General features: G+C 40.9%; 1 protein-coding gene across 2 annotated transcripts in view; it reads right to left on the reverse strand.

Annotated features, from left to right (window-relative positions):
- The window catches only part of sema6e (sema domain, transmembrane domain (TM), and cytoplasmic domain, (semaphorin) 6E), a 501,529-nt gene that overhangs the window by 73,500 nt on the left and 400,632 nt on the right, over positions 1-27,397 (reverse strand). For both annotated transcript variants that reach the window (XM_055163313.1, XM_020924606.2), the window contains one exon: positions 11,373-11,450. In XM_055163313.1, the coding sequence (XP_055019288.1) occupies positions 11,373-11,450 (78 nt within the window). The remainder of the gene's footprint in view (positions 1-11,372; positions 11,451-27,397) is intronic.

Genomic DNA, 27,397 nt, shown 5'->3' on the forward strand with positions numbered 1-27,397 from the left:
CTGACAGTCACAACAATCGCAACAATTCTGTCGGACCGGTGCGCTCCAGGCTTTGAAACAGAGCAGACATTTGTGCTCAGATCACGCCTTTTCCCTTTTCTCCAGACACGGTGGCACATCGCGGTAACCGGTGGTGCCAGGTAGGGGCGTGGCTGAGATGGGCTCCTCACGTACCACCTGTAGACGCCAGTGGCTGTGCCCGTCACGTAATAACCTGTATTTGACTCTCTAATGGCCGTTAGTCCAACCCGAAAATTTAAATATTCCAGGTAAGCTAAAATGACTTCAATTAAGAACGTTTTACTTTTTTGAGTAGATTCATCTTGACAAGTAAAATGGTCTACCAAAGAAACAAATGTGTTTTTCTTAATTCAAGCAACATTAGATTTTGTTTCTTATTTTAAGTGCAAAAAGTTGTTGTTTTTCTTGTTTTAAGTGTAGCAACATGCATTTTCACATTTCAAGAACAAAAAGTCTTGTTCCACTGGCAGATAATTTTACTTGTCAAGTGAAATTTACTCAAATCATGATCAAACTTTCTGAATTCAAGTAATGTTACCTTGGCCAGATTTTAGTTTTTGCAGTGTACTGGCCGTAGTTCATCCTAAAGAGGCCGCTACAGCCACGGCGTTTGACCCAAAAGTCAGATTTTTAACAAATATGCACTAAAATGCCAACATAAAGCCAGGGATAGATATAAATCTCTATTTTCGAACCATTTACACAGTTTATGAGGAGACAAAAAGTGATTTTGGTGTTTAGTGGCCCTTTAAAAACAGAGTAGACTGGGGAGGAAAAGGAAACGGGAGGATGCTTGAAAGAGACAGAGAGGGGTGGTCCCTGGAGGGCTTTAGAGTGGATCTACCTCACAGTCTGGTCTGACAATCACTACTGTCTATTTCCATTTGTATTACGTAGTGACATCTGCTCTTTTATTTAGTATATAAACAAAAAGCAGGTGTCAAAGTCGCGTATGTAATGTTTATAATGTTTACAGATCTATAAGGTATCAAACAAGTCGAGATGAAAAGACGTAAAACTATATTCAAGTCAAAGCTGTGATCAAAGGGAAGGACACTTTGAAATCCGAGATGAAAGTAAAGTTTAATACGGATAAAAGTTATAAGTTTAGTTTTGATGATGTAAAAAAAGAAAAAAACGTAAACAAATCATAAAATGTAAAAAAAAAAAAGAACAAAGTAAAATAAATAAGTAATAAATCGTAAAAGTTGCTAAAATATAAAGAAAATAATTAAAATATATATTAAAAAATATATAAAAAATATATAAAAAATAAATGATAATTTAAAAAAATCTAAGAATTAAAAGACAAACAAAAAACTAAACTAAAATAAAATAAAGTTAAAGTTGCACTGAGACTAATGATACTGTGAAATATTCCAAGCAGAGCAAGAACATCATCATGGAGACAACGTAGGCAAACCTCCACCAGAAAAGGTACATAAAGCAGCTTTAAAATCCACCAAATGCTTTTATAATTCAATTCTGTACCCGTCTAACCCTGCTCCACTCCACCTGTGCTCAAACCGCTACACTTCAATCCACGTAATAAAATCTATCCTCCAATAACTCTGACCATAAAACATTTTCAGACAAAGTCATTTTCAAGATGGAAAACTCATGAACAACAGAGAGACAACTGTGGGTAGATTCCAGGTTTGCACATGGGGGATCCTGGTGCAGCTCCCGGACTGCACACGGCAATACTCCGAATGGGAAACAGATGTTAGCTGCTGGGACAAGATGGATGGCTTCTTCAAGTGCTCTTAAAGTCGCTTAAAGTACCCTATTTTTACAGTATTAAAAATGAGAAAAACCGAACTATTGAACTTTTAGTGGTTTGCAGCGGTCCTCAAGTTATTCCTCACTTACCTTACGCATTCTGATTTATTAGGTATTTTAGTTATATAGTATTATAGTTACTACTAATTATTCACAACAATAACTTTATAAACGCTTTTCAAAACTAAGTCATGGTAATGCTAACAACAACTAGCATGCTAACTGCACACTTCCTGTTACTCTGGCGATTAAACGCTTTATACTTAGATGTAGACAGTACCGAATTTTTCAGACAATAAGGCGCAATATGTTGAATTCTCTCGTCTATTTTCAAACATAAGGTGCAACGGATTATAAGAAGCATTAAGAGAAACAAACGGGCGACACTTGAGATTGATCCATTAGCCCAGGCGTCCATGATTCACTGGTAGATAGTGGCTTAACTCGCCCGATTTTTTTTATTTTTTATTTCATACGAGGAGGACTCATATACACTGAGTAATAATGTGTTTAATGCAGCTTTATGCACATTTGTTTACGTTTTACAGACATGAAACTTAAAACCACATAATTTGTATAAACTATAAGCGCTGAAAAAACAGCTCGCTCCTTGTGCGCTGATGCGGTCAGCTTCTGTCTAAAGGACATGACTCAGTGGAATATACAGTATATTCTTTCATTGACAGGATGTGCTGTTGATGGTGAGTCTGTTCTGTGCTTTTATCGTGTTGGAGATGGTTCATGTGAAACCTTTTAGAGATTATTACTCCTCGAGGCTCCTGACTATAGTAGTTGTAATGCTCCGACATCCATCAAGTGGTGCAGCTTCATAGCTTCCCAAAGTCGTACTTTGACAAATTTTTGAGCACCGTGTAACTCATAAAATTGGTTCGAGGTCAATACGGTGAACCAGGCGTACCGAATTATAAGACGCACTGTTGATTTTTGAGAAAATGAAAGGACTTTAAGTGTGCCTTATAGTCCGAAAAATACGGTACACTTTTATTTACACAATTGTGAATATGATACTTTTTCCTTTTGGTTCTGTCATTATCCAAAGGACTAAGATTTAAAAGTGCTTATAACTGTTATTTCTTCATAAAGTCTGCACTGAAACAGAGCAAAGGATCATGGTCTATGTAGTTTCCTCTGTTTTTTAGTTATTGCTGCACCATGACTACGCATTAATCTAAGCAAGAGTAATGCAATTCCATATATTATGATGGCCAATGATGTTATTGTGAAAGTTTTGATGGAACTGTATCACTATATTTCAGTTACTGTTGCTTCCCAAGCTGCTTATGCAAACTATCTGTACAGGGGGACGGGAAAAAAATGCTAAAAATACATGGGGAAAAAAATTGGATACAGGCTTCTAACGACATGTTCACCCCTGTGACTTTCCCACACTTATTTCCTGTTCTTGGTCATGTTGGTAACAGCAGCTAATGGCTCCATTTGGACAGCAGCATTCCAGTCTCCCTCCTCCAGGCTCTGCTCCGGTGCTGCTGTGTGCTGCTGGCTGCACGCACACGCATAAATCAAACATCAGCGAAAGGCTCTGAGGGCCACACTTCTTTTTCTATATAGACTTTCACCTCAAACTCCCTTTGTTTTATTTTTTTATTTGAATACTGAAGGGGATGCTTTTTTAGAGTTGGAAAAACTTTATGTGAAAGAAATGTATCAACATCTATGGTTCTGTGTTTCGATATTTACTTGTCGTCCTTGAGGAAGCAGCAAAAGAAAGTTCATTGTGTTATTAATCATGAGAGCAGGCAGTGGGATTAAAACTTGTTTTTTTCCCACTTCTTTCAAAAGTAACAATAAGTTTGCACATTACATACATGTTTTTAGTTGTAGGTCTGTATTGATGGCTACAAGAATGTTATTTATGTGATATTTTAAAGAGAACATTGTGCTTGTGTCTGCTCTATACTTACTTATAATCTATGACACATGTGGATCTTGATGATTAAATCACAATATTCATCTAAAACGACTTCATAAAAGACACAGGTTGGCCTACCTATTAACTATACACCTAGTTTGCTTTGAGAAACCCAATAAAACTAAAATGATTTCTAAACATACACAACCCATTAACTGTGTACACTGTGTAACTTTTCTTACTGCTTGTCTGAAATGGCATTAAACCTTTCTAAATTCATGGAGACCAAACCAAGCAAAGTTACTATTCAGATCTGCGAAGAGGCACAGTCAGAATGCCTGTTTTTCTAGATATTTTGTGAAATAGAAGCAGCTGTAATTGAATAATTGTAAGGTAGAACTGTTTACTGTCATATTGTGGAACATTTGAAGCAAAGCAATGGCATATCCATAGAAACAAGATGGTAACAAATCCTTAAGTACACAAATTTTAATTGCAAGAAAATGACCTAACTGGCCAAATGGAGAACTAATCCATCTCCCGCATCCAACTAGTTTAGAAGGCAGCAGCTCGGCTCCTCACTGGTCTTAACAGATATCAACACATTATCTTTGATTTAGCTTCCCTTCACTGGCTGCCTGTGTGTTTCAGAATTGATTTGAAGATTTTACTGATCATTTTCAAAGCTTGTTTAGGTCTTGCACCAAGTTACATTTCAGAACTTCTAACCCCGTACAAGCCTCCCGCAGCGGCAGATCCTCAGATAGATCCCTGTAGCTGTTCCAAAGTCCAGGCTCTGGACGAAGGCTTATGGAGCCTTTTCAGTCCAGGCGCCTCGACTTTGGAATGACCTGCTTGAGGAGATAATGCTCGCACCATCAGCATCATTAAAGCACTTCTTAAAACTTCAATTTTGGGTCATTCCACCTCAATTCACCCCCCAAAAATTGCTCACATTGTCCAATTGCAAAAAAAAAAAAAAAAAAAAAAAAGTTGGTGTTTGGGTAAGTCATAGCCAAGAAAGTCCAAATCTCAAATTTTAGCATGAGTAACGGTTGCTGAGATATCGCAATTTCATTTGTTCACTTTTTTGCACGGTCGCTGAATTTCAAATTGCATTCACTCAGCAACTACTGGTCTGATATCAAGAACCAAGGTATCTCTGGAAAGGGGATATGTGGATAATGGGAATGGATATTTGGCACGTCTTAAAATGGGGGTAAGCCAACTTCTAGGTAAATCTGTGTGAAAATAAAAAATAAAAACCCTCCAGATTTTTTTATATGTTGTAGTAGATGTATCAGGCTACATTTTTCCTGTTGGTGTCATTGAAGTCGGGCGAGTCTCTTACTGTCAGTTTCAAGGTCAAAATACAGGTCAAAAGGTAATTCATCTCAAAAGTACTCAAAAGCAAAAATGAATGCCAGATTCCTTATGGTTTCCCCTTTCCAGAGATCCCTTGGTTTTTGATATTGGATCAGTAGTTGCTGAGTAAATGCAATTTGAAATTTGGCGACTACACAAAAAAGTGAAAAAATGAACTTGCAAAACTTAAATTTTGGTTTTTCTGGCTATGATTTACCTATATACCAAGTTTCATCAAAATTTGACAAAGTATGGTTTAACTCATTGGGTGACCTGAGGTGGACTGACCCTTTTATCGGTTGGCCTTCCTTTAACTTTCTAGCTTGATTTTGGTTTTTAGCTTGATTTTATTTCTTTTTATGCTATTTCTTTTTATTTATTTATTGGATGGTTTGCATCACTGTCTGTTTTTGTATGCATTCTGTTTGCTATTTTTAAGTATTGTTCTTTGCTGCTTGTCCAACCTTGTTTTTAAAAGTGCATTATAAATAAAGAGTTATTATTATTATAAAACTGAACCAGGCTTAAAGCTACACAGTGTAACTTTCTGAAGGAGGCACATCACTGCATGATTCCATTGGAGTTCTTATAAAACCAAATCTCACATTTTTACTCTATAAAACTGGCACTGGCTTGACTGACAGGACGCCAGCTCGACAATTTCTTCCGGATATCAGTTTGCCCAAAGCGTCGGTATAACGTCCCTCCTGTCCACCATATTTCAGCTGTCAACACTAAGTGTAGGAAGCTTTGGTCCGCTAACAAAAACGCCACTATTTGGGAGTATTCTGGTGTCAGTCTACAGAAAATTCGACACTTTTTACAATCGCGGTAAATGGGAGAGAGGAGGGAACAGCCGCGTAGTCCACAGAGTGAACATGCATCAGTGTCTCGCCTTCCAAGGACCCATCCATCTTGTTTAGCCATTGCCCCAGACTGAAGCCCACTTTGGGGTTTTGTAGCCAGAAGCTCAGAGGGAGGAGATGAGAAAAGCTTCCAAAACCGAGTAAAAATAGAACAGAATAGGAAATATCTTCTGGATTTGTAGGTCAAACGCCAAATGTAGTTCATGGAGATGAAATCTGTCAGTGTGATGGAGTGATGCTAGCTCCCAGCGTGTAAACAAAAGCAACTTTTATGAAGCTAACAGATAATTAACCCAAATAACATGCATGCTGCTAACATTAACTTATTAGTTAATTGACAAGCACGAGACACAGACCTAATGGTGCTTCCTGACAAAAAGCAAAGGGAATTTTTGACTTTGCAAACACACTGACTGTCTGATCTGTTTTAATCACCATGGTTATTTGTTCTCTTAGAATTGTCCACAGTATGGCATTAAACTTGTCTGTCTTGTGTTTATTCAGTTGCAGTTGGTTTTGTTAGAAGTTTAATCTCGTACTGTGTTTTTTTTAGGCAAAGCAATAACATCTCCACAGAAACAAGAAGGTTGCAGATTCATCTTCAAGAAAAGTTACATAGAACACTTTTAAGTATTATGTAGTCAGAATACTGTTTAACATTTACATTTTCCTCTTTGTATTGTTGCAAATATAAATATATGATAACTAATACAATATTATTCAAAAGATTTTTGTGAGGAAAGTGTCTTGCCAAGAGATAGTTTTTCCAGTTAATAACACAGCACTTTATACTTCGAAAAAAAAAAAAAAGCTGCCAGTCTGCACCATCGCCTCCTCTGACCACCACCACTCGTGCACACAACACTTTCATACTAGACAAAGTGGGTGAAGTGTCTTGCCTAAGGACACAATGACAGAACCTGGTCCAAGTCAGAATTGATCCTCTCAGGTTGGGGGATCACTGCTCTGAACACTGAGCCACTGTCGCTCCAGTGAAAGGTAAACTCACAATTTATTCCACTTCCCTGATCCGTATGAAACAATATTGGTCCATAGACTTTTGTGACGTCATGTGAAACTCTGCAGTATGAGACCATCTATTCATTAGCTCAACTCTTTGTAAAGTATTGATTTAAATGTCCAGTTATTCCTCAGCCCATCTACATACATCTGTACAGATACATCTTTATAGATGATGCCAGCGCAGATAGAATGAACATGTATTGGCTGTAAGGCAGAGCCCAGGCAGACTGTCAGGGCAGTCTAAGCATGATGGATGGACAGACGTGTGGCTCCCACGGCTCGCTGCAACATTTGGGTTTATTACAGTGTTAAGGTATTCATCATACTGACACCGCCACTATGCTAACTCCAGATCAGCTTCGGAATAGCAACAAAGTGCACAGGGGAGGTGTGGCTGTTTGAGGAATGATTTTCAAACTTTATGCACAAAATTCATATTTCAAATAAAAAAGAAAATCAAGACTAAAAGAAGAATAAAACATGATATAACCAGAATAGAGTTTGGACTGTTGTTTTGAAGACCTTCAAAAGATACAAAATTCAGTTTTAAATGGCTAATTACAATGTTTATGTGGCAATATGTAACATGTCCCTCCTTGTTTCTATGGCGATGTTATTGCTGTGCCTGGAATGTTCCACAGTATGATCTTTCAGACATTTTTATATGTATATGTGAGCCAGTTTCCCACAGGGGAATGGAGAAGTTAAACTCAAAATATATACTGTTGTTTGTTTTTGGTTCATATAAAGCCCAAATTTCCTTGAGCAGATGAAATATGGACAATTTTATAAAAATACAGAGGCAAAAAAATGTATAATAAATTCAAATTGTAATGAAAATTGGGACATACAAAATTTGACCATGACAAAAGTAACTCAAAGTAACACAAAGTTACATTTTTGTAATATAGTTGCCCAATGCTGATCACAAGAAGCAAAAACTAAATAGAGTCTAAATGGTATAAACTAGACACTTAGTATTTATTCAAACCCAACTGGTCTGGAGGGCTCAACATTTCACGCCGGAGCTTCATTTGAAAACGATTACCTCGACTCCCGCTCCGCTGCACAATATTGACGGAAATACAAATGTGTCCACGGCGACGCAGACTTACGCCGCTAATAACGTCTTTATATAGCCACCTCCGCCCACTCCCGTTCCCAATGACCAGGCAGCGGCAGGGGCGGCAGGGGCGGGGGCCTGTAATTGGCTCCACGTTGGCGGGAGAAGAATTAGCGTGCGGAGCTTCCTGCCAGAGCGCCTGATTAAAAAGGAATCTGCGAGGGATTGTCTCTTGGCGCGAGTGTAATTAAAGGGATTTTGCAAAAGGAAGACGCATCGGACTGAAATGATCGTGCTGGTTTTATTAGGCGAGGTGATGTGAGGAGCGAGGGCTTTACATGTGCCCGTCTGGTAGATTAAAGCTGTATATTACAAGTTCGTGATAAGAGGAACTATTATTGGTGATTGGTGCGTTGTCAAACTCATTAAGAGATCCATTAGACTTCATTACCTTGTCTCCACTACTACAACCGTTACTACAATTTCTACTACCACTACCATCTACTATTACTAATATAACTTTTATTAATCCCACAGTGAGGAAATTCCAGTGTTGCAACGCACAGCTCAAGAATGGCAAGAGACTAGACAATAGAAAATATGCAAAAGTCAAGATAAATAAGTTTAAAAATACACTTTGCAAGTAGAGGAAAAATCACTACTACCAAATACTACTACTACTACAATAATAGGTACACCAATACCAACTACTATTAATGTACTCTTACTACAATTATTACTACTACCACCACCACTACCTATTAGTATTATTACAGTTAACATTATTACACTTTACTACTACTGAGATATGCCGAGATATACTTTGTTTTGACTTGTTAATTGCTACGGCAACAGTGGAAATTTTTTGTGCGTATAATACCATTTTGTTAATTTATTAGGACAAACCGCAATTATAATAAAGGTGCACTGTGTAACTTTACTGGTAAGGGTCCACCACAAGATAGAATAATTCCATAGAAGATATCATTGCTTTGCCTGAAAGGTTTCACAGTATGGCATTAAACTCATCTATGTTGCATTTATTCAGTTTGTGTTTTACTGCTCACAAATACATGCATTCCTACAGTGAACGAGCTCATCTCTCCACAGATCTGACCAGTAACTCGACCTAGAGGCATTGCAGGCTGGTCTCCATGGAAACCGATAAGTTTAATGCCATACTGTATGACATTCGAGACCAGAGGTGTTCAATAGGTGAGAAAAAATAACAGTCCACATCTGTACTCATCTGCAGCAGGACTGATATTGGTAATTGTGCGTGCGTGTATTAGCTGTAAAATTATGTCGCCATGACAACGTGCTCATAGTTTGGAGCGTCACCTTTGTTGCCTTGTATACACCGTGTGGACCTGGACGTGTCTTCTCGTGTACTCTGCGTGGACCGCAACCTCCTCCCGTACGAAGTGTGGGACGCACCTCTAAACCAGAACTAAAACCAGGACTAAAATCAGGTCTAAAACCAGGCCTAAACCAGGACTAAACCAGGTCTAAACCAGGTCTAAAACCAGGTCTAAACCAGAACTAAAACCAGGACTAAAATCTGGAGTAAAACCAGACCTAATCCAGGACTAAAACCAGGTCTAAAACCAGGTCTAAACCAGGACTAAAACCAGGGTCTAAACCAGGACCAAAACCAGGATTAAACCAGGACTTAAACCATGGCAAACCAGGTCTAAAGCAGGTCTAAACCAGGACCAAAACCAGGACTAAACCAGGTCTAAACCAGGTCTAAACCATGGCAAACCAGGTCTAAACCAGGACCAAAACCAGGACTAAACCAAAACCAGGTCTAAAGCAGGTCTAGGACCAAAACCAGGACTAAACCAGGTCTAAACCAGGTCTAAACAGGCAAACCAGGTCTAAACCAGGACCAAAACAGGACTAAACCAGGTCTAAACAGGTCTAAACCAGGACCAAAACCAGGTCTAACCAGGTCTAAACCAGTCTAAACCAGGACTAAACCAGGTCTAAACCAGGACCAAAACCAGGACTAAACCAGGTCTAAACCAGGTCTAAACCAGGACTAAAACCAGGTCTAAACCAGGTCTAAACCAGGACCAAAACCAGGACTAAACCAGTCTAAACCAGGTCTAAACCAGGACCAAAACCAGGTCTAAACCAGGTCTAAACCAGGTCTAAACCAGGACTAAAACCAGGTCTAAACCAGGTCTAAACCAGGACCAAAACCAGGACTAAACCAGGTCTAAACCAGGTCTAAACCAGGCAAAACCAGGTCTAAACCAGGACCAAAACCAGGATTAAACCAGGACAAAACCAGGACTAAAACCAGGACTAAACCATGGCAAACCAGGTCTAAAGCAGGTCTAAACCAGGACCAAAACCAGGACTAAACCAGGTCTAAACCAGGTCTAAACCATGGCAAACCAGGTCTAAACCAGGACCAAAACCAGGACTAAACCAGGTCTAAACCAGGTCAAAACCAGGACTAAACCAGGTCTAAACCAGGTCTAAACCAGGACTAAAACCAGGTCTAAAACCAGGACTAAAACCAGGTCTAAACCATGGCAAACCAGGTCTAAACCAGGTCTAAACCAGGACCAAAACCAGACCAAACCAGGACCAAAACCAGGACCAAAAACCAGGACTAAACCAGGACCAAAACCAGGACTAAACCAGGTCTAAACCAGGACTAAAACCAGGACTAAACCAGGACTAAAACCAGGACTAAATCAGGACTAAACCAGGTCTAAACCAGGACCAAAACCAGGACTTAAACCAGGTCTAAACCAGGAGTAAATCAGGACTAAACCAGGAGTAAATCAGGACTAAACCAGGTCTAAACCAGGACCAAAACCAGGTCTAAACCAGGATGAAAACCAGGACTAAAATCTGCACTAAATCCTACTCTAAGGGGAGGCTCATATTCACCCAATTCACCTAACCCCTGTTCTAGACTAAGCAATAACATTTCCACAAAGACGGGCAGGTAGCGGGCCCTTCAACAGAAGGTTCCATAGTGCACCTTTAAGCATAAAAGCATCAGGGAGACCAAAGCAAGTTACGGGTCAGATCTGTAGAGAGGCGACCCCGCTCACAGTCAGAATGCCTGGACTTGAGTGGAACATTCCAAGCAGAGCAATATTTCCATAGAAACGAGAAGGTGACCCACTACCAAAAAGTTACACAGTGCACACAGAATCCACTCTTAGATGAACCACACAGTTTGGGAATTAAACCTAGGACTTTTTTGGGGTGCTGCTACACTTCGAGATACATTTCCTAAAGACAAAAGAGCAGCTATCTTTGTGTGCTACTGTGGCTTTGACATGTCACAGGGAGCATTAGTCAGGCTGTTCCTTTGTGTTGCCATGACACTCACTTGAATCCAGGCGAGACGGTGGAGCAGGTTCCAGACTTGAGCCAGACGCAGTAAGGATCGCGCGAGGCCAGACAGCTCCTGCGAGGGAAACACAAAACATCACAGATTAAACCGTGTCCCTGTGTCACTATAGTTCTGTTATGTGACAACTTTCCACCGTTCCAGTGTCCAATGTCCAGCGGCAATTTTATAAGGACGACAAAAATAGGTTCTGACAATACACCAACTCCATTTGACACAATTCATTTTTTGCAGATTGTTGGTGCTGACCGTAGCAGTGAGGCTTTATTTTATTTTATTTTTTTGCTATGAAAGAAGAGTCGAATAAAAATGTGGAACCGTCTCCGAATTGACCAGTCAGCAATCCATTGACAGTTCTATTTTTCCTAGGAGGAGGACTGTTGCCATAGCGATTAACAATATAAACAAGGACGAAAACAGGCCCTGATTATTCACCAACGCCATTTGACAGTATTTATTTGACTTTTCGCACATCATCGGTACTGATCGTAGCAGTGGGAAACAGCAGAATAAAAATGTGGATCCATCTTTGAACTGAGCAGTCAACAATCACTATGTATCCATGGGTTTCAGAGTTATGAAAAGGACTGTTGCCATAGCGATTAACAATATAAACAAGGACGAAAATAGGCCTTGACTTGACTTTTTTGCAGATCGTTGGTACTGCAGTGAAGATTTTATTTCATTTTTTTTAAACTATGAAAAACAGTAGAAAAAAAATAGAAAGCCATCGTTGAACTGACTAGTAAACAATCCCTATGTACTAAGTATCCATGGGTTTCCGAGTTATGAGAAAGACTGTTGCCCTAGTGATTAACAACATAAACAAGGACAAAAATATGCTCTGAAAATAGGCCAATGCCATTTGACAGTTTATTTGACATTTCACAGATTGTTGATACTGACTGTGGCAGTAAAGATTTATTTATTGTTTTAAACTATGAAAAACAGAATAAAAATGTGGCCTTTGTATCCATGGGTTTCCCAGTTATGAGAAGGACTGTTGCCATAGCGATTAACAATATAACATCATATGGTTTATCTCTTTAGTGGGTATGGGTAAGTTGTATAACAGGAAGTTAAAACCCATGAACGGCTTGCAATACTTTTTCTTTAAAGATGCACTATGTAACTTTTCCTGAGGGTGTCATCTGTGTAGCCATACCAGCTTGTCAAAGACTGATCCCATCTGATCTCAGAAGCTAAGCAGGGCCGAGCCTGGTTAGTACTTGGATGGGAGACTGCTGGGAAAATCAGGTGCCACAGTGGGGCGCCAGTGGTAAAACTGTCGCTGTGTCCTCAGGCGAGGCACTTCACCTGCATTATCTAGTATGAAAGTGGTGTGTGCGTGAGTGGTGGTGGTGGTCAGACAGGTCAACAATGGCGGAGATTGGCAGCCTCGCTTCAGTCAGTCTGCCCCGAGGCCTCTGGTGCTATTTTACCACCACTGAATATGGACTGTAAAGCAACTTTGGGTGTCTTGAAAGGTGCTGTATAAATGCAAGGATTAATTTAAAAAATAATTAATCTGCTTGTGGAGGAGGCAGCAGAGAAGACCCAGGACACGCTGGAGGGTCTATGTCTCTCGTCTGGCCTGGGAACACCTCAGGGTCCCTCTGGAGGAGCTGGAGGATGTGTCTGGGATGAAGAAGTCTGGGAGTCCCTATTCAGCCCTGGATAAGCGGAAGAAAATGGATAGATGGATAATCTGCTTGTCTCCATGAGATATTATTATGTTACCTCGAATGTTCCACAGTGTGATATTAAACTGATCCATCTTTATTCAATTACAGGTGTTTTTTGTTTGTTGCCAAAATCATGCCTTAAAGCTTGCCTCTCCACATACCACACCAGTAAAGTGGCCTTGTTTGTCTACAGATAGATAGATAAGTTTAATGCTATAGTGTGGAGCATTTTAGACAAAGAAATAAACAGGTGGCTCATATTAAAGGCCTGTACTAGATTTTTCCTTTATATTTGAACAAATGTTATTTCCATGTTATTAGTTCCAGTACAGATATATTGCATAAGCAGCTCTTGAGGTCAAAATATGTCCCCTACAAGCTGTCTGCATCTACTTATAAATGAGCATTTTATTGTCTGATATTCAGAAAGTGCGCTGTTGGCATGCTAGATCTTATTAGCTTTATGACATGACCCCAAAACTTCATTCTGGCCTCTGAAAGTTTAGAAAAACACATATAAACTCATCATGGTGATTGATTAGGATGCTCTGAATGCATAAGATAAGTGCAAATGATTTAAAATTTAAGTCTGATATTTTTTTTCCGAAAACTTGTAAAATATGCAAAGCGGTTTTCAGCGTTACCCAGATTGGTTTATGAAGATGAATAGAATTTAATAGCAGCTCTTCTGTGATTCAGATGTCCCCAAGAAAAGCAAAGCCAGTGTTGTTTCTCTCATGAAAACATAATCCAATTTCCTGGATGGTCCTTATTACAAACCATTATTTTTGTTTAGACTTTTAATAACCAAAAACAAGGGGAAGAAGGCATCCATTTTGAGATAGAGTGATCACGAGCTGTTGTACTTTTACGCTGGTCCCAAGTTTGTGTAATGAGAATTATGCATCAAAGTGCCAAATTATAACTTTACACAAACTCGTGATCCATGGTCTCTGTCAAAGTGAACTTTCTCAAAATGCAAATGGGAGTAATCTACACAAGCATTCCAATTAATACTTCTACATGCAGTAATCTTTCACTAGTACTGCAGCTTCTGTTAGCAACACATGATAGGCTGTAATCAATATCAGAGTTTAATCCAAAAACTTTCATTTAGTCTTTTTTTGTGCATTATCTTCTTGGGTTCTTTTTAAAGACAGTTCTGAAGATGGCTTGCAGCTCACAGCCCAAACATGTCTAAAAGATAAAAACTTTTACTGTAGTGTCTTTTAAAAGAACCCAAGAAGTTCAAATATCATAGTTTCCTCTTAGCTGTGGTCATGATGTTGTTAAAATGGCTTAAGATTTTATCCAAAACTTTATGACTGAAAACCAATGGATACAAATTTAATGAAAACAATCTAATTATTATAAGCTAAAATATACAAAAATAACACAAAATGACAACTTTAAATAGTCACCACCCATTCATCTATCCATTTTCTTCCACAGTCTAAGCAGGGACTCCCAGACCTCCCTCACCCCAGACACTTCCTCCAGCTCCTCCGGGAGGACCCCAAGGCATTCCCAGGCCTGCCGAGAGACATAGTCCCTCCAGCGTCTTCCTTGGGGTCTCCTCCCAGTGGGACATTAATTAATCATTGCTTTTATATAGCACCTTTCAAGATATCCAAAGCGCTTTACAGTTCATTATTCATTCACTCCACACTCAGTGGTGGAAAGCTACTGCTGTAGCCACAGCTGCCCTGGGGCAGACTGACATGCCCGAAACACCTCTCCAGGGAGGCGTCCAGGAGGCATCCGGAACAGATGTCCGATCCACCTCAACTGGCTCCTCTCGACGTGGAGGAGCCAAAGGAACAACATGGAACATTTCTATATAAACAAGCAAGAAGAAGCGAGAAGTCTGTAAAGATGCAAGTCCTCTCACGATAAATAGTGAATCATGAAAAATTAAATGAAAATACATGCTGCATTTTAGTCTATTCATAATGTGGCTTTAATGATTTAGTGATCTCGTGTACAATTCATAGTGTTTTGAAAAACTTGAGAAAAGATACAACCAAACACGGGAGACCACACATTAGGGTTTTGCATGAACTGAAATCTTTTGTCAGTTTAAAAACCGCATTAGCAACTATCAAAATCCAAGCTAGTCATCTCATTTTCTCCAACAGCCTAAATAAATGACGGTGTACATTCTCCTCGCTCGCAGCATTCACATCCCCTCGGCCCTGAGACCTAATTACACAACACTTATGTGAATGGGACACTGGCAGATAGCGTCGTGTACAAACAAACTCTCAAAGCAGACTATCTCACCGAACAGCGTACGAAGCGAGCTCCTTCAAACGCGCTCAAATGCTAATGCGTTCCTCGAAAACATTTGGGGCGAGTGAGGAGAGACGCTTTATAACGAGGCGGTACACGGTTTGTGAACGTGGAGGTTCGAATGAGGGAAGCGCGCAGTAAAAAAGACAGGTTTCAAGAGTAGGGACCAGTAAGTTGGACTTGTTTAATGCCCTACTGTGGAGCATTTTAGGCAAAGCAATAAATAAGCAGCGTATATGAAAGGCCCTACCTGATTTTCCCCATGTATCTGCCTCCCATAAGCATTTTCTTGAGGTCTCCTGCATACTGTCTTTATCTAGTTATAAGGTGTTCTATTGTCAGTAGGGATGGACATGATTAGTCGATTAATCGATAATTGATTATTAAGAATTTCATCGATTACATTCATTTTAATCGACAAACTGAATGAATAGCGTGACCAAACAGGGATCTGTACATGTGTCTCTCTGCACTCAGAAGGAGCGAGACACACAAGTCGGTCAGTCTGTAACGTACCGAAGCACAAATGTGTATTTAATGATGACTTGTACAAGAAATTCCACGCATTCCGTTCCGGTCAGGACAAGTGTGAGGCCATGTGCACAGTGTATAAAGCAGCACATATGTTTCAGTGTCCAGTGGGAAAAAGTTTTGCCAGGTGAGAGTAGCACAATGTCGATGACGAGTCCCCACCTCCCTCCCCCCGTACGGTGTCCTGGTTTTGACAAACGCAAATATGGTCACACTAACCTGTATTCCACTGAGTCGTGTCCTTTCCGACAGAAGTTGAACCATGTCAGTGCTGTTTTTTTTTTTCTTTGCTTAGTTTACGCAAATTAACGATGCGGTTTTAAGTTTTGTTTCTGTGAGAATTGTGCAAAGCTGCATTAAACACATTATAATGTCAAACGGGCTGATGTGGCTCTAGAGTGGTTACGGTTTATATGTCGTAAAGTTGAATTTATTTATGCAGATTAGTAGTGCAGATAGTAATAATAATGATGATCATTTTAATATAAAAAAGTTAATGATTAATCGATAATCGATTGTTAATTCTCCCGGCGATCGATTAAGAAAATTTAATCAAATGCCAGTTCTACACATGCAGGTGCCGTAAAGTCATGGAAAATTCACTTTGTCAGTTTTTTTTTGTCAGTGAAAAAGAGTGGTGACCCTGTGCTCTGTTCCACCTTGGGATGTCATGTAGTGGTCGCTTTCAAGTTAACAGTCTCATTTTACCTTTTATTCGGTACAGATTGGCAATTCCAAGGGCTGAAATGATCCAAATGATTCTAGTGAAGGTTTATGGAATTTAAAAACACAGTGGAGCGCTTCCTGTATTCCCTCATGACACGACAAGGTGGAAGGTGGAAGTGTTTTCTGTTTGAGATGCAGGGTTTGTGTGTTAAACATGTGAGAATGAAACAAAACACAACCCCAGGTCTGTTTGTGATGAGGAAACAACATTATAACAGATTAGAAAATAGCGTAATATGAGCAATTTTAAAGTATTTCGTTTGGACTTTTTTGTCGTTTGAATGGTACTGCACCCCTTTTATGCTTATAAAACATTAAATGAGGGATCATGCCTATATAGAAGGAAATTTTTAAAAAAGGTAGAAGGGGGTTTGGTGTTTCTCCCAAGACATTTTGTACAAAAGAGGTGTAATTTCCTGCATTTTAGTGGGTTTTAGAGAAGGTTTTTCAAAATCCCAACTGCTTTTATTTTTACTCTGAAGGCAATACCAGTCTCTATTACATTTCCAACAATACAGCAAAGCAAAAGAGAGGAAACATTTTCAAGGACACATTTTTTTTAATGTGTTTCTCATGTCTAGAAAACAGGACAATTATTTTCCATAAATATTAAGTTCTTATCACCCTGAATGTTACGTTAATCGAGCTATTTACTCTCCCTCCTGTCCTCCTGACCTGCAACACTCAGACTATATTTACACTGAAACAAATCCACATATCACCGTATCGGAAATGATTTGCGTCCAGACATGTCGTTTCTGTGTCCGCAAGGCTTCACTATCCACACAGCTTTGAGCATATTTGTTTACGATTTACAGAAACAAAACTTAAAACTACATGGCTAATTTGCATAAACTGAGCGCTCAAAAACAGCTCGCTCTTGTGCACTGATGCGGTTCAGCTTCTGTTGGACTAAAGGACACGACTCAGTGGATTATATGTGTTCTTTCTATGACAGAGGGGTGTTCTGCTAATGGTGAGTCTGTTCTGTGCTTCTATCGCGTTGGAGATGTTTCAAGTTCAACTTTTCAGAGATTATACATCTGCAGGTCATAAACATAGACCGTATATATGAATGGACATATATTCTAGCCTCTTAGCATTTTGGGGGTGAATTACTTCGTGGCGCATAGACTTACATCAGCGTATCAGCGTTTTCAGGAGTCCACACAGTGCCGGATCAAATCTGTACTCATGAATTTGTGGGAGCTGATGGCACCAGATCGTTCCGTCTCTGGATCCGTTTTCCATCGGATTAGTGTGGACGAACACTGCATCCACAACGAAAACGACTCGAATACGAACTAGTGTGGATGGGGCCTCAGTCACTCCCACATTTCAAATCCAAACTGAAAACATACCTGTTCAAACTGGCCTATTCACTCCACCACACCATAGCTGCACTGTCCCACTTTAACTGTATGCTTGTAACTGTATGTTTTTTAATTGTATTTAACTTAGTTTGTTTGTATTTGTTTACTGTTATAAGGCGACCTTTGAGTGTCCAGAAAGGTACCTAATAACTAAAATGTATTATTATTATTATGCATTTGTTGTGAACCCAATTGTCTGCAGAACAAATCATGGAGAAGTCCAGATTTTTACTTATGACGCAACAAAACTGGCAAAATGCAAACAGAGCATTTTTGAGAGTGCAGAGTGAATTAATGGATTAAAATACAACTCCAAGTATGTATATGATGAGGGGTCAACAATATAATACAGTTAAAGCTTAAAAAAGTCAAATTCTCTATAATAATAATCCTTTAAGTAGTCTAGAAAGCAGCCATATAAAAATGTTAAGTATATTGTGACCACAGCTTTAGTCACAGATTTTACAAAGTAACAGTTTCTTCAAATGAAATGTCTTATATTGCACAAACTTGATTCTTACGAACTTTAAGTTATGTTATAATGTTGTTTCCTCACCAAAAACATGCCCAGAGTTGTGTTTTGTTTCATTTACACATCTGAAAACATCGCCACTAAGGATGCATCGGTACAGTTTTCCCATGATTGGATATTTATTTCAATACATGGGTCATGATATTGATTCGATTTTGATTTGTTTTTTTAAAAATCTCATATAATTCTTTCTACTGATGAGTACTATATAATAACGCCATGATATTAATGAAAAAATACATACACTACATTACAGTACAACTACTGTACAGTTATAGTTTATATGAATGAAGTGTTTTAGTTCATTTGGTTCAATGATTCACAGAATTTTTATTCAGTCAAAAAAAGAACAAAGCTTTCTCAGTTTGTTTTATATTTTACAATACAGCCACTCTACTCTTAATATAGACTGCAGGGCAGCTACACTATCAGACTTTGCCTTTTTTTGATGATGATTTGATGATTTCTTTTCCGTCTCTCCTCTCACTGAGTTCACACGCCTCATGCCTGTGTCTGCGCTGCTCTGCCTCGTCTCCAGCAGAGACAGTACGTAGCTCCTCCCACTCTGCCCCTTACAGTCTGTGTTCTTATCTCACAGACACACTGTGCTCGTCCATCCTCTTTCTGGACACTCAAACTTTGTTATTTTAGACAATTTTCTGAGTAAAATTTGAGATAGAGTCTGAAAAACAGATCATGTATATTGCGAGTCGTGTTGCGGGTGTGTATACAAGCGCATTTGATTAAAGCCGATGTAAAGCCAAAAGCGATTCTAAAGTATTTTAAAGTTAATATTTTTGTCATTCTTGTGTCTATCAAAGTAAACTAAAAAATGAGTGGAAGATAGAATCTACGTCTGATAGAATATTTCTGCTGTAAGTCCCTATAGAGCCGTTTTCTTGCTGCATTTGAGGACGCTGCGATAACGGTTTTCCTTTCAGACCAAAATAAACAACACAGCGCACACGGAGGGACACGAGCATATCGAACGAACACGTGTATCGAATCGTGACACCAGTATTGAACTATTAGATATTACATCAAATATCGTTGCACCCCTAATTAGTTTAAGTTAACAGCTACATTTTACCTTTTGTTCAGTTAAAATGATCAATTCCAGAGCTAAAATGATCCAAATGATTCTAGTGAAAGTGTTTGGAGTTTAAATGGCCCATCTCATGCAAAATAACTCTTTTCACATTGTATCTTCTGCACATATACAAGCAAAGTTTGGGTTTTGGAACATCCATTACACAATAGTTATGAAATCTTATTGATTTCTTGGAGGCAGTCACAGACCAGGAACTATGAAAGACCGACTACTGCTCATCCCCCCGCCCGTCCTGAGAAAGCACAGGCTCCGCCCTCCAAACGTGACGTAGGTGACGAGTGAGCCGCCCTTCCTCCGCCCATCTCAGGGAGGGAGGGGGAGACAGACGTGCACCCTGATAGACGGTAGGAATAAACTTTTATTCATCATGGTGATACAGCGCGTTCAGCCGCATGTGTTGGACCCGAAATCGGACGAGGACTTTGAGGTGCATGAAGCTCAAGCACCGCGTCAACATCAGCTGAACATTACTGATTGGTAAAGTATTAATAAACACTAGTAGATAAACTTATTATATCGTGTACACTGCAGTGTAGAACAGTGAGCTTATGCTGTTGCTTTTGTTTAGGTGTTCATGTGGGAATTGTCAGACGATGCACACAGAAATGGAGTGGGGGACAGGGGCGGGTGCGAAGCGCTCTCTGCTACATCAAAAGTGTCATAGGTGTAGCTGGCCATGTCATTGTTGTTGCAGGCTTTATAGAAAATGTCTAATAGAAAAGTTGTGTAATCATATTGTGTCTAAATGTGTTTGTTGACATCCAACATACACATTTTACGTTAGCTACTTTTAAACTCTTTGAGTTATCTGACCAACTGCATGTGATGTTTATAGTTTGTTCTACCCACACTGTTGATGTATTTTGGAGGAACATGGAGTATTACATGCGAATATTACAATGAAACCAACCAAACCAGGTTATTTTTGCATCAAAGGGTTAATGTGGGTAGGTCTTATAGCTTTGGAACTAGCACCATTTGATTCCCTGACCCTGAAAATGTGGGTTTAGTAGTTAAAATCAACATTTCAACTTATTCACAGGCTGAAATATTTCAAAAAGAGATTTTTGACAGCCATTTTTTTTTTTTAATTCAATATGGCCGCCATATAAACATCTGGGCAAATGCAAACATTGATTTTCTGACTCGATATACTATAACCTTTCCAAAAATATATAGTTTAGCAAATTCCCACTAAGGTTAAAAAATACCGTATTTTCCAAGCTATTAGGTTCTCTGGATTATAAGGTGCACTGTCATTAAATGGTCTATTTTCAAACTTTTTTCACATATAAAACACACCGGACTTTAAACAAAACACAACAGTTGGATGGGTCAGTGGGACTTTGTTTGGCGAGTTCACGGTGACTCTGGGCTTTGTTCAGTTGTGGCGTGTAGGGAGGGTGCTGTCTGGGACCAACGGATTGTCGCAAGTGACTCAGTTGTTCAGTTGTATCTAGAAGTGGCACATTGCACTCGCTTTTTCGGTTCGTTCCTACGTTCCGTTCCTCGTCGGTGTGGAGTGATGAGTGTGTCTGTGGGTGTTTTTCGCTGTGCGGTCGCTGTCTGCTCTGTGTGTGTTTGCGTGCTCTGCGGGTGGTTCGGCTTTATAGTTTACTGAAGTCGTGCTGGGACACCTGAGTGGATTCGTGTATACGGTGCTCTGGATTGTGGGGCGCGCGGTTGTTTTTTGACGTGGTTAGAGGCTTAAGAGCGCTTCTAATGGCCCTGAAAATATGGTATAAAGAACCGGACTATTAGTTCGTTGTCACGTGGGAGGGTGGCAGAAATACGCTGCAATTTGTTTAAAAAACACTTTGGCGACATATACAAGGCCCACACATCACTCTTAGAAGGTAGAAAGCTCTGAAAAGTTGATTTTGCATGAGATGGGCCCTTTAAAAACACAACGGAGGACTTCCTGTAGTACCACATGACATCACAACGTGGACCTTTAAGTTTCTCTTCCCACTGCGACTACACATGACAAAAGCTTTATGTAGACCATATTAAACCATCTGAACATTTGCATTTTTCTTTTCTTTTTTTGCACACAACTCAATAGTTCAATTTCTGGAGGATTTGTTTGAAGCTGAGCCGTCGTGTCACGAGCGTAAACAACCCCCCGCCAGAGTCGTTTTCTCTTTTTAAATAATTCCATTTGTTCAACACGAGCGGCGAGTTCACGAGATTCTCCTAAGTGTGCGGTTTTCAATAAAGCTCGTATCCTTTTGTGCTGCGTTCAGGGCCCCTCCGCACTTTTACCGTGTTATTATGAAAAAAAAAAAGTCCCATTTCATACATTTCATACTCTTCTGCGCCCGAGCTGCAAAAACAAGGACTTTTCTGAAACCTAATATTGGCAGCAGAGGCCCAGAGAGAGGGAACGTGCCAACACAGCCCTGACAGACAGACAGAGAGAAAGAGAGAGAGAGAGAAAGAGAGGAGGAGGAAAAGAGAAAGTGAAGGAAGAGAGAGGAGGTTAGGGAAAGGAGGAGAGGGGGAACGTGCCAACAAAGCCCTGACAGACAGAGAGAGAGAAAGAGAAACAGGAGGGACGGAGGAGAGGAGGAGGAGGTGAAGGAAGTGAAGGAAGTAAAGGACAGGACGGAGGTTAGAAAGGAGAGGGGGAATGTGCCAATGCAGCCCTGACAGACAGAGAGAGAAAGAGAGAGAGAGCGAGAGAGGGAGAAGGAGAGGAGGAAGAGGAAAAGAGAAAGTGAAGGAAGAAAGAGGAGGTTAGAGAAAGGAGGAGAGGGAGAATGTGACAACACAGCCCTGACAGAGAGAGAGAGAGAGAGAGACGAGAGGACGAGGGAGGAGGAGGGACAGAGGAGAGGAGGGGGAAAAGTGAGGAAGAAGAGAAGTGAAGGAAGAAAGAGGAGGTTAGAAAGAGGAGGAGAGAGGGAATGTGCCAACACAGCCCTGACAGACAGAGAGAGAGAGGAGGATGGAGACAGGAGGAAATGAAGGAAGAGAGAGGAGGTTAGAGAGAGAGGAGAGGGGGAACAGTCAACAAAGCCCTGAGACAGAGAGAGAGAAAGAAAAGAGAAGAGAGAGAGAGAGAGAGAGGAGGGATGGAGGAGAGGAGAAAGTGAAGGAAGAAAGAGGAGGTTAGAGAAAGTAGGAGAGGGGGAATGTGCCAATGCAGCCCTGACAGAAAGAGAGAGGAAAAGAGGAAGGTGAAGGAAGTGAGGTGAGGGAGATGGAGGGAAGAGAGTGGAGGGGAGTGGGGGGAGTGTAGGGAAAGAAGGGAAAGGAGGAGGAAAAGGTGAAGTGATGAAAGAAAAAGGAGGAGGGAAAGAGGAAGTGAAGGAAGAAGAAGGGGAAAGGAGGGAGGAAGTGAAAGAAGAGAGAGGAGGGAGATGGAGGGAGAGGAGGGGAGTGAAGGAAAAGAAGGAGGAAAAGAGGAACTGCAGGAAGAAGGAGACGAGGGAGGGAGGAGAGGAGGAGGAAAAGAGGAAGCAAAGGAAAGGAGGGAGGAGAGGAAAAGAAAAAGAGGAGGTGAATGAAGAAGGAGACAAGGAGGTAAAGAGGAAGTGACGGAAAAGAGAGGGGGGAAGATAGAAGGAGCGAGAGGAAGGGAGTGAAGGGAAATGAGGAGAAAAAAAAGGAAGCGATGGAAGAAGGAGAGGAGAGAAGGAGAGAAGGAAAGAGGAGTAGGAGAGGCATGAAGGAAGTGAAAAAAGAGAGAGAGGTGGTGAAGTAAGGAGGAGAGGGGGGAGAGAGAGAAGAGGAATGAAGGAAGCTTGAAGGAGAGAGAAGTAGTGTAGAGAAGAGAAAAATAGAGGAGAGTGAAGGAAGCACAAAGGAGAGGGAGAAAGAGCAGGAGAGAAAGAGATGGGCAGGATAGATAGAGAGAGGAGTGAAGGAAGAACAAAGAAGAGATTGAGATAGAGCAGGAGAAAGTGAAAGCAGAACAAATGAGAGACAGAGCGGAGAAAGAAAGACATCGGGTGGAGAGAAGGAGAGAGAGAGAGAGAGAGATGGGGAGATTGGGGAGGGGAAAAGAAAAAAAAAGAAGAGAGGGGAAAAAGAAGAAGTCAAAGGAGAGGGAGAGAGAAAGGGAGGTGAAGGAAGAACAAAGGAGAGAAGGTCAGTAGGGTAGAGGGGGAATAGAGGAAAAACAGACAGCAGAATGATCGTCACATGAGTCTCATTTGGGTTGCCAGTTTCAAAAGTGAAATCAAGTATTTTTAAAGCTAAAACGTGTGTGTCTGATGTGAACGGTGACTCCACAAACCCCCGAAGACTCTGAAAACTCAGGTCCAGTCGGGATTGGAGCTTTGGTAAAACAATAAACGCTCCGGTCAAATCCTCGTCCGTTCAGGTGTGTGATAAATAAATGAAGCTGGATTTGGAGTTTTGGAAAACGTTTGACGAGTCTGCTCCACACTTCACACCGTTCACTAACGCGCACAGCCTCCTCTTCATCGCTGCGCCTTTCTGTCGGACGCACAACGGCCGCGGGCGCTCGGCCAATCAGCTGGATCCAATTTATGATCCGAGTCGTGTTCCGAGCGTCTCCGGGAGCGACGAGCTCGCGGGGTTAACGTGAGACGACACTCAGAGCGTTCACCGCCAGAGAGAGAGAAAAGAAAGAAAGAAAGAATAACACTGGGGGAGAGGCGAGTGAGAAAGAGGAAGAGGAGAAAGGGAGAAGGAGAAGGGGAGAGACAGAAAAAGAGTGGGAGAGGGAGATACAGCAAGAGGAAGAGAAAGAGAGAGAGAGAGAGAGAAAGAAGAAGAGGTAGAGAAACAGGGAGGGAGAAAGAAAAGGGAGGTAGAGAGAGGAGAGGAAGAGAGAGGAGGAGGGAGTGGAGGAGAGAGTGGGTGAAAGAGAGAGGGAGAGAGGGAGGAAGAGAGAGACAGTGGGAGGGAGTGGGAGAGAGAGTGGGAGAGACAGAGGAATAGAGAGAGAGAAAGAGGAAGAGGTAAAGAGGCAGGGAGGGAGAAAGGAGAGAGAGAGAGAGAGAAGGAGCGAGGGAGAGGGAGATACAGAGAAAGGGAGAGAGAAGGAGAGTGAAGGAGAGGGAGAGAGAGAGAGGAGGGAGAGGGAGGGGGAGGGAGGGGAGAGAGAAAGCGACAGAGGAGGCGAGAGAGAAAGAGAAAGACAGAAAGGGAGAGAGAAAAGGAGAGAGAAGGAGAGTGAAGTAGAAGAAGAGAGAAGGAGAGTGAAGGAGAGGGGGAGAGAGAGAGGAGGGAGAGGGAAAGAGGAAGGGGGAGAGAGAGAGCGACAGAAAGGAGGCGAGAGAGAAAGAGAAAGACAGAAAGGAAGAGGGAGAAAGGGGGTGAGAAAAGGAGAGGGATTGAGAGGTGAGGTAGAGTGGGGAGAGAGAGGAAGAGAGAGAAAGGGAGAGGAAGAGAGAGAGAGAGAGGGAAGAGGGAGAGAAAGGGACAAAAAGCGGAAGAGAGAGAGAGGAAGAGGTAGGGAGAAAGGTCAGTAAAGAAAGAAAGAGGGGGGGAGGAAGAAAGGGAGAGGGGGAGAGTGAGCAAAGGAGAGAGATAGCGAGAGAGGGAGGGGGGGAGAGGGAGTGAGAGAAAATGAGAGAAAGAGAGGGGGGCCTAGAGTGAGGGCGAGCATTCCGCAGAGTTCCAAAAATAGCAGTCGGGTCGTTGAACATTAGAAGAGTGAAAACAGGACCAGGAGGTTTCTGTGCACTCGAAAAACACCAACAAAGACAAAAACGGAAAAGACTACACAATAAATGTAATCAGGGTCAACTTCTCTTATTTTGAGTGTACCACCTAAAATAATAATAATAAAATAAAACAATGCTAACTAACTTTTTTGCATTTTTGGGTTTTTTTTTTGCAGTGCACGGACGAGGAGCAGGATTTGAACGACGTTGGATCAGTGTCACGTTTTAAGCAGACAGCTGCTTTAGTCCTAGCACAAGATATACACAGTCTAAGCCCTCTGGATAACTCCCGGACTAACCTCCGTACTCGTATTTTACATTTTATGGAAGTGTCCAAATATTATTACTCCGAAATAACTCACACATGGCCGGGATTTACTCGAGTCTACTTTCCAGTGATAAGAAACTTTAACTCAACGTCACATCAGACAAACTTCAGATTTAGAAATGGCAGATTTAAAAGCACAGAAAGGATTTTAATGCAGTCTCATTTTCTCAAATCTTGATGTACGTTGTGTTGAGATGTTGATGGTCTTGATGTTTAAAGTCTTATATGATGCAAAATTGACTCTTGAGAGATTTAAGTTATTATAATTAAGAATGTGCAATTACCATATGTTTTGGACTATAAGTGGTTCCAAAGTATAAGTTGCACCAGCCAAAAAATGTGTAATGAAGAAGAAAAAAACATATAAGTCACACCGGACTATAAGTGGTACTTTTTGGGGGAAATTCATTTAATAAAATCAGAAACCAGGAACTGACATTTCATCTTGAAAGGCAAGTTATAGTAATAACAATGTAAAACATTAATAATTATTTAGATGACTATAGCATAAACCACAGTACATAAGTTTACCAAACTCTCCATCTCACTCCAAATCACTAAATCCATTGACTCCACTGAATTCTTCGTCTTCGGTGTCACTTCTGAGCATCTCTGTGCAGCTTCGGTTGTCACTGAAGTTCAGGTTTTGTCAATCTATCCAGTAACTTCCAGGAAAGTTGCATGTTGCCCCCTCCCGGTTGCCGTGAAGCTGTGTTTTCCATCCCCGCTTTCTGCCAGTCCCTCACAAGTTTCTCACTCACTCCAAACTTTCTTTCTGCTGCTCGATTACCGTTTTCTGCTGCAGATTTCACTACTTGCAGCAGGACAGTGGCTTTTTTTAGCAGGAGACATGCGCAGAAAACTGACACACAAGACAAGAGCGCCCTCTAGAGGCTGTCAGTGTGAAAATTTTAATATATAAGTCGCACCAAAGTAGCAGTCAGCAGGGCCACCCAAACCATGAAAAAACTTGCAACTTATAGTCCGAAAAATATGGTAACTGAATTTTGATCGTGATTTCGATTTGTATGTCAAATGATCTCCAAATTCATATAATTGAGTAGAAACAATTTACGTGCCGGTGAAAGTGAGGACCGGGGCATGGCGATCGTAGTTTTGCGAGGATTCACATGGTGCTCCCGCAAGCGCTTGGTGTCCTGTAATGTGCGTAATGTGAAGCTACAATACCGAATATAACCATAAGCTCACAGAGGAATGTATCACAGCAGGACTCATATCTGCCTCACTATTTCATCGATATTTATGCCGCTGGACTTATTTTCTCCACTAAAGCATTAGCTCTGCTGCCGTGTGATGACGTCATCGGCCGTGGCCCAGTCCCACAGCAATCGGCACAATTTTAAAGTCCTAGTTTCAATTCCTAGTTCAGTTTCATTTCCTAGTTTCTAGTTCAATTTCATTTCTCTCCAGCATCTAGGTCAAGAATCAGAATACACTAAACGGTTTGCAAAAATCCCGGAAGTGCAAATCTGGGCACCAACCAATCAGTGAAGAGTCAGACATTCTGTGTTGTCAACGATTCCCGAGATCGACAATTTAAAGCTGGAACAAAGAGAATGTTTGGTGAATTTTGTCAAGGGGAAAGACGTTATTGCCCTTCTTCCTACAGGATTTGGGAAAAGCTTAATATACCAGTTATACCCGTTAGTGACACATTACATACGTCAACGACCAAATAGCAGAAATTGGTTAAATGATAAAAAGCACCTGCCTACAGTTGAGCGAACAAATTCTAACACTGCGAGTTCAGACGGTTTCTACAA

The sequence above is a fragment of the Boleophthalmus pectinirostris genome, unplaced genomic scaffold (assembly GCF_026225935.1).
Source record: "Boleophthalmus pectinirostris isolate CB_2022bp ecotype Guang Dong unplaced genomic scaffold, ASM2622593v1 HiC_scaffold_6, whole genome shotgun sequence".
NCBI classification, from domain to species: Eukaryota; Metazoa; Chordata; class Actinopteri; order Gobiiformes; family Gobiidae; genus Boleophthalmus; species Boleophthalmus pectinirostris.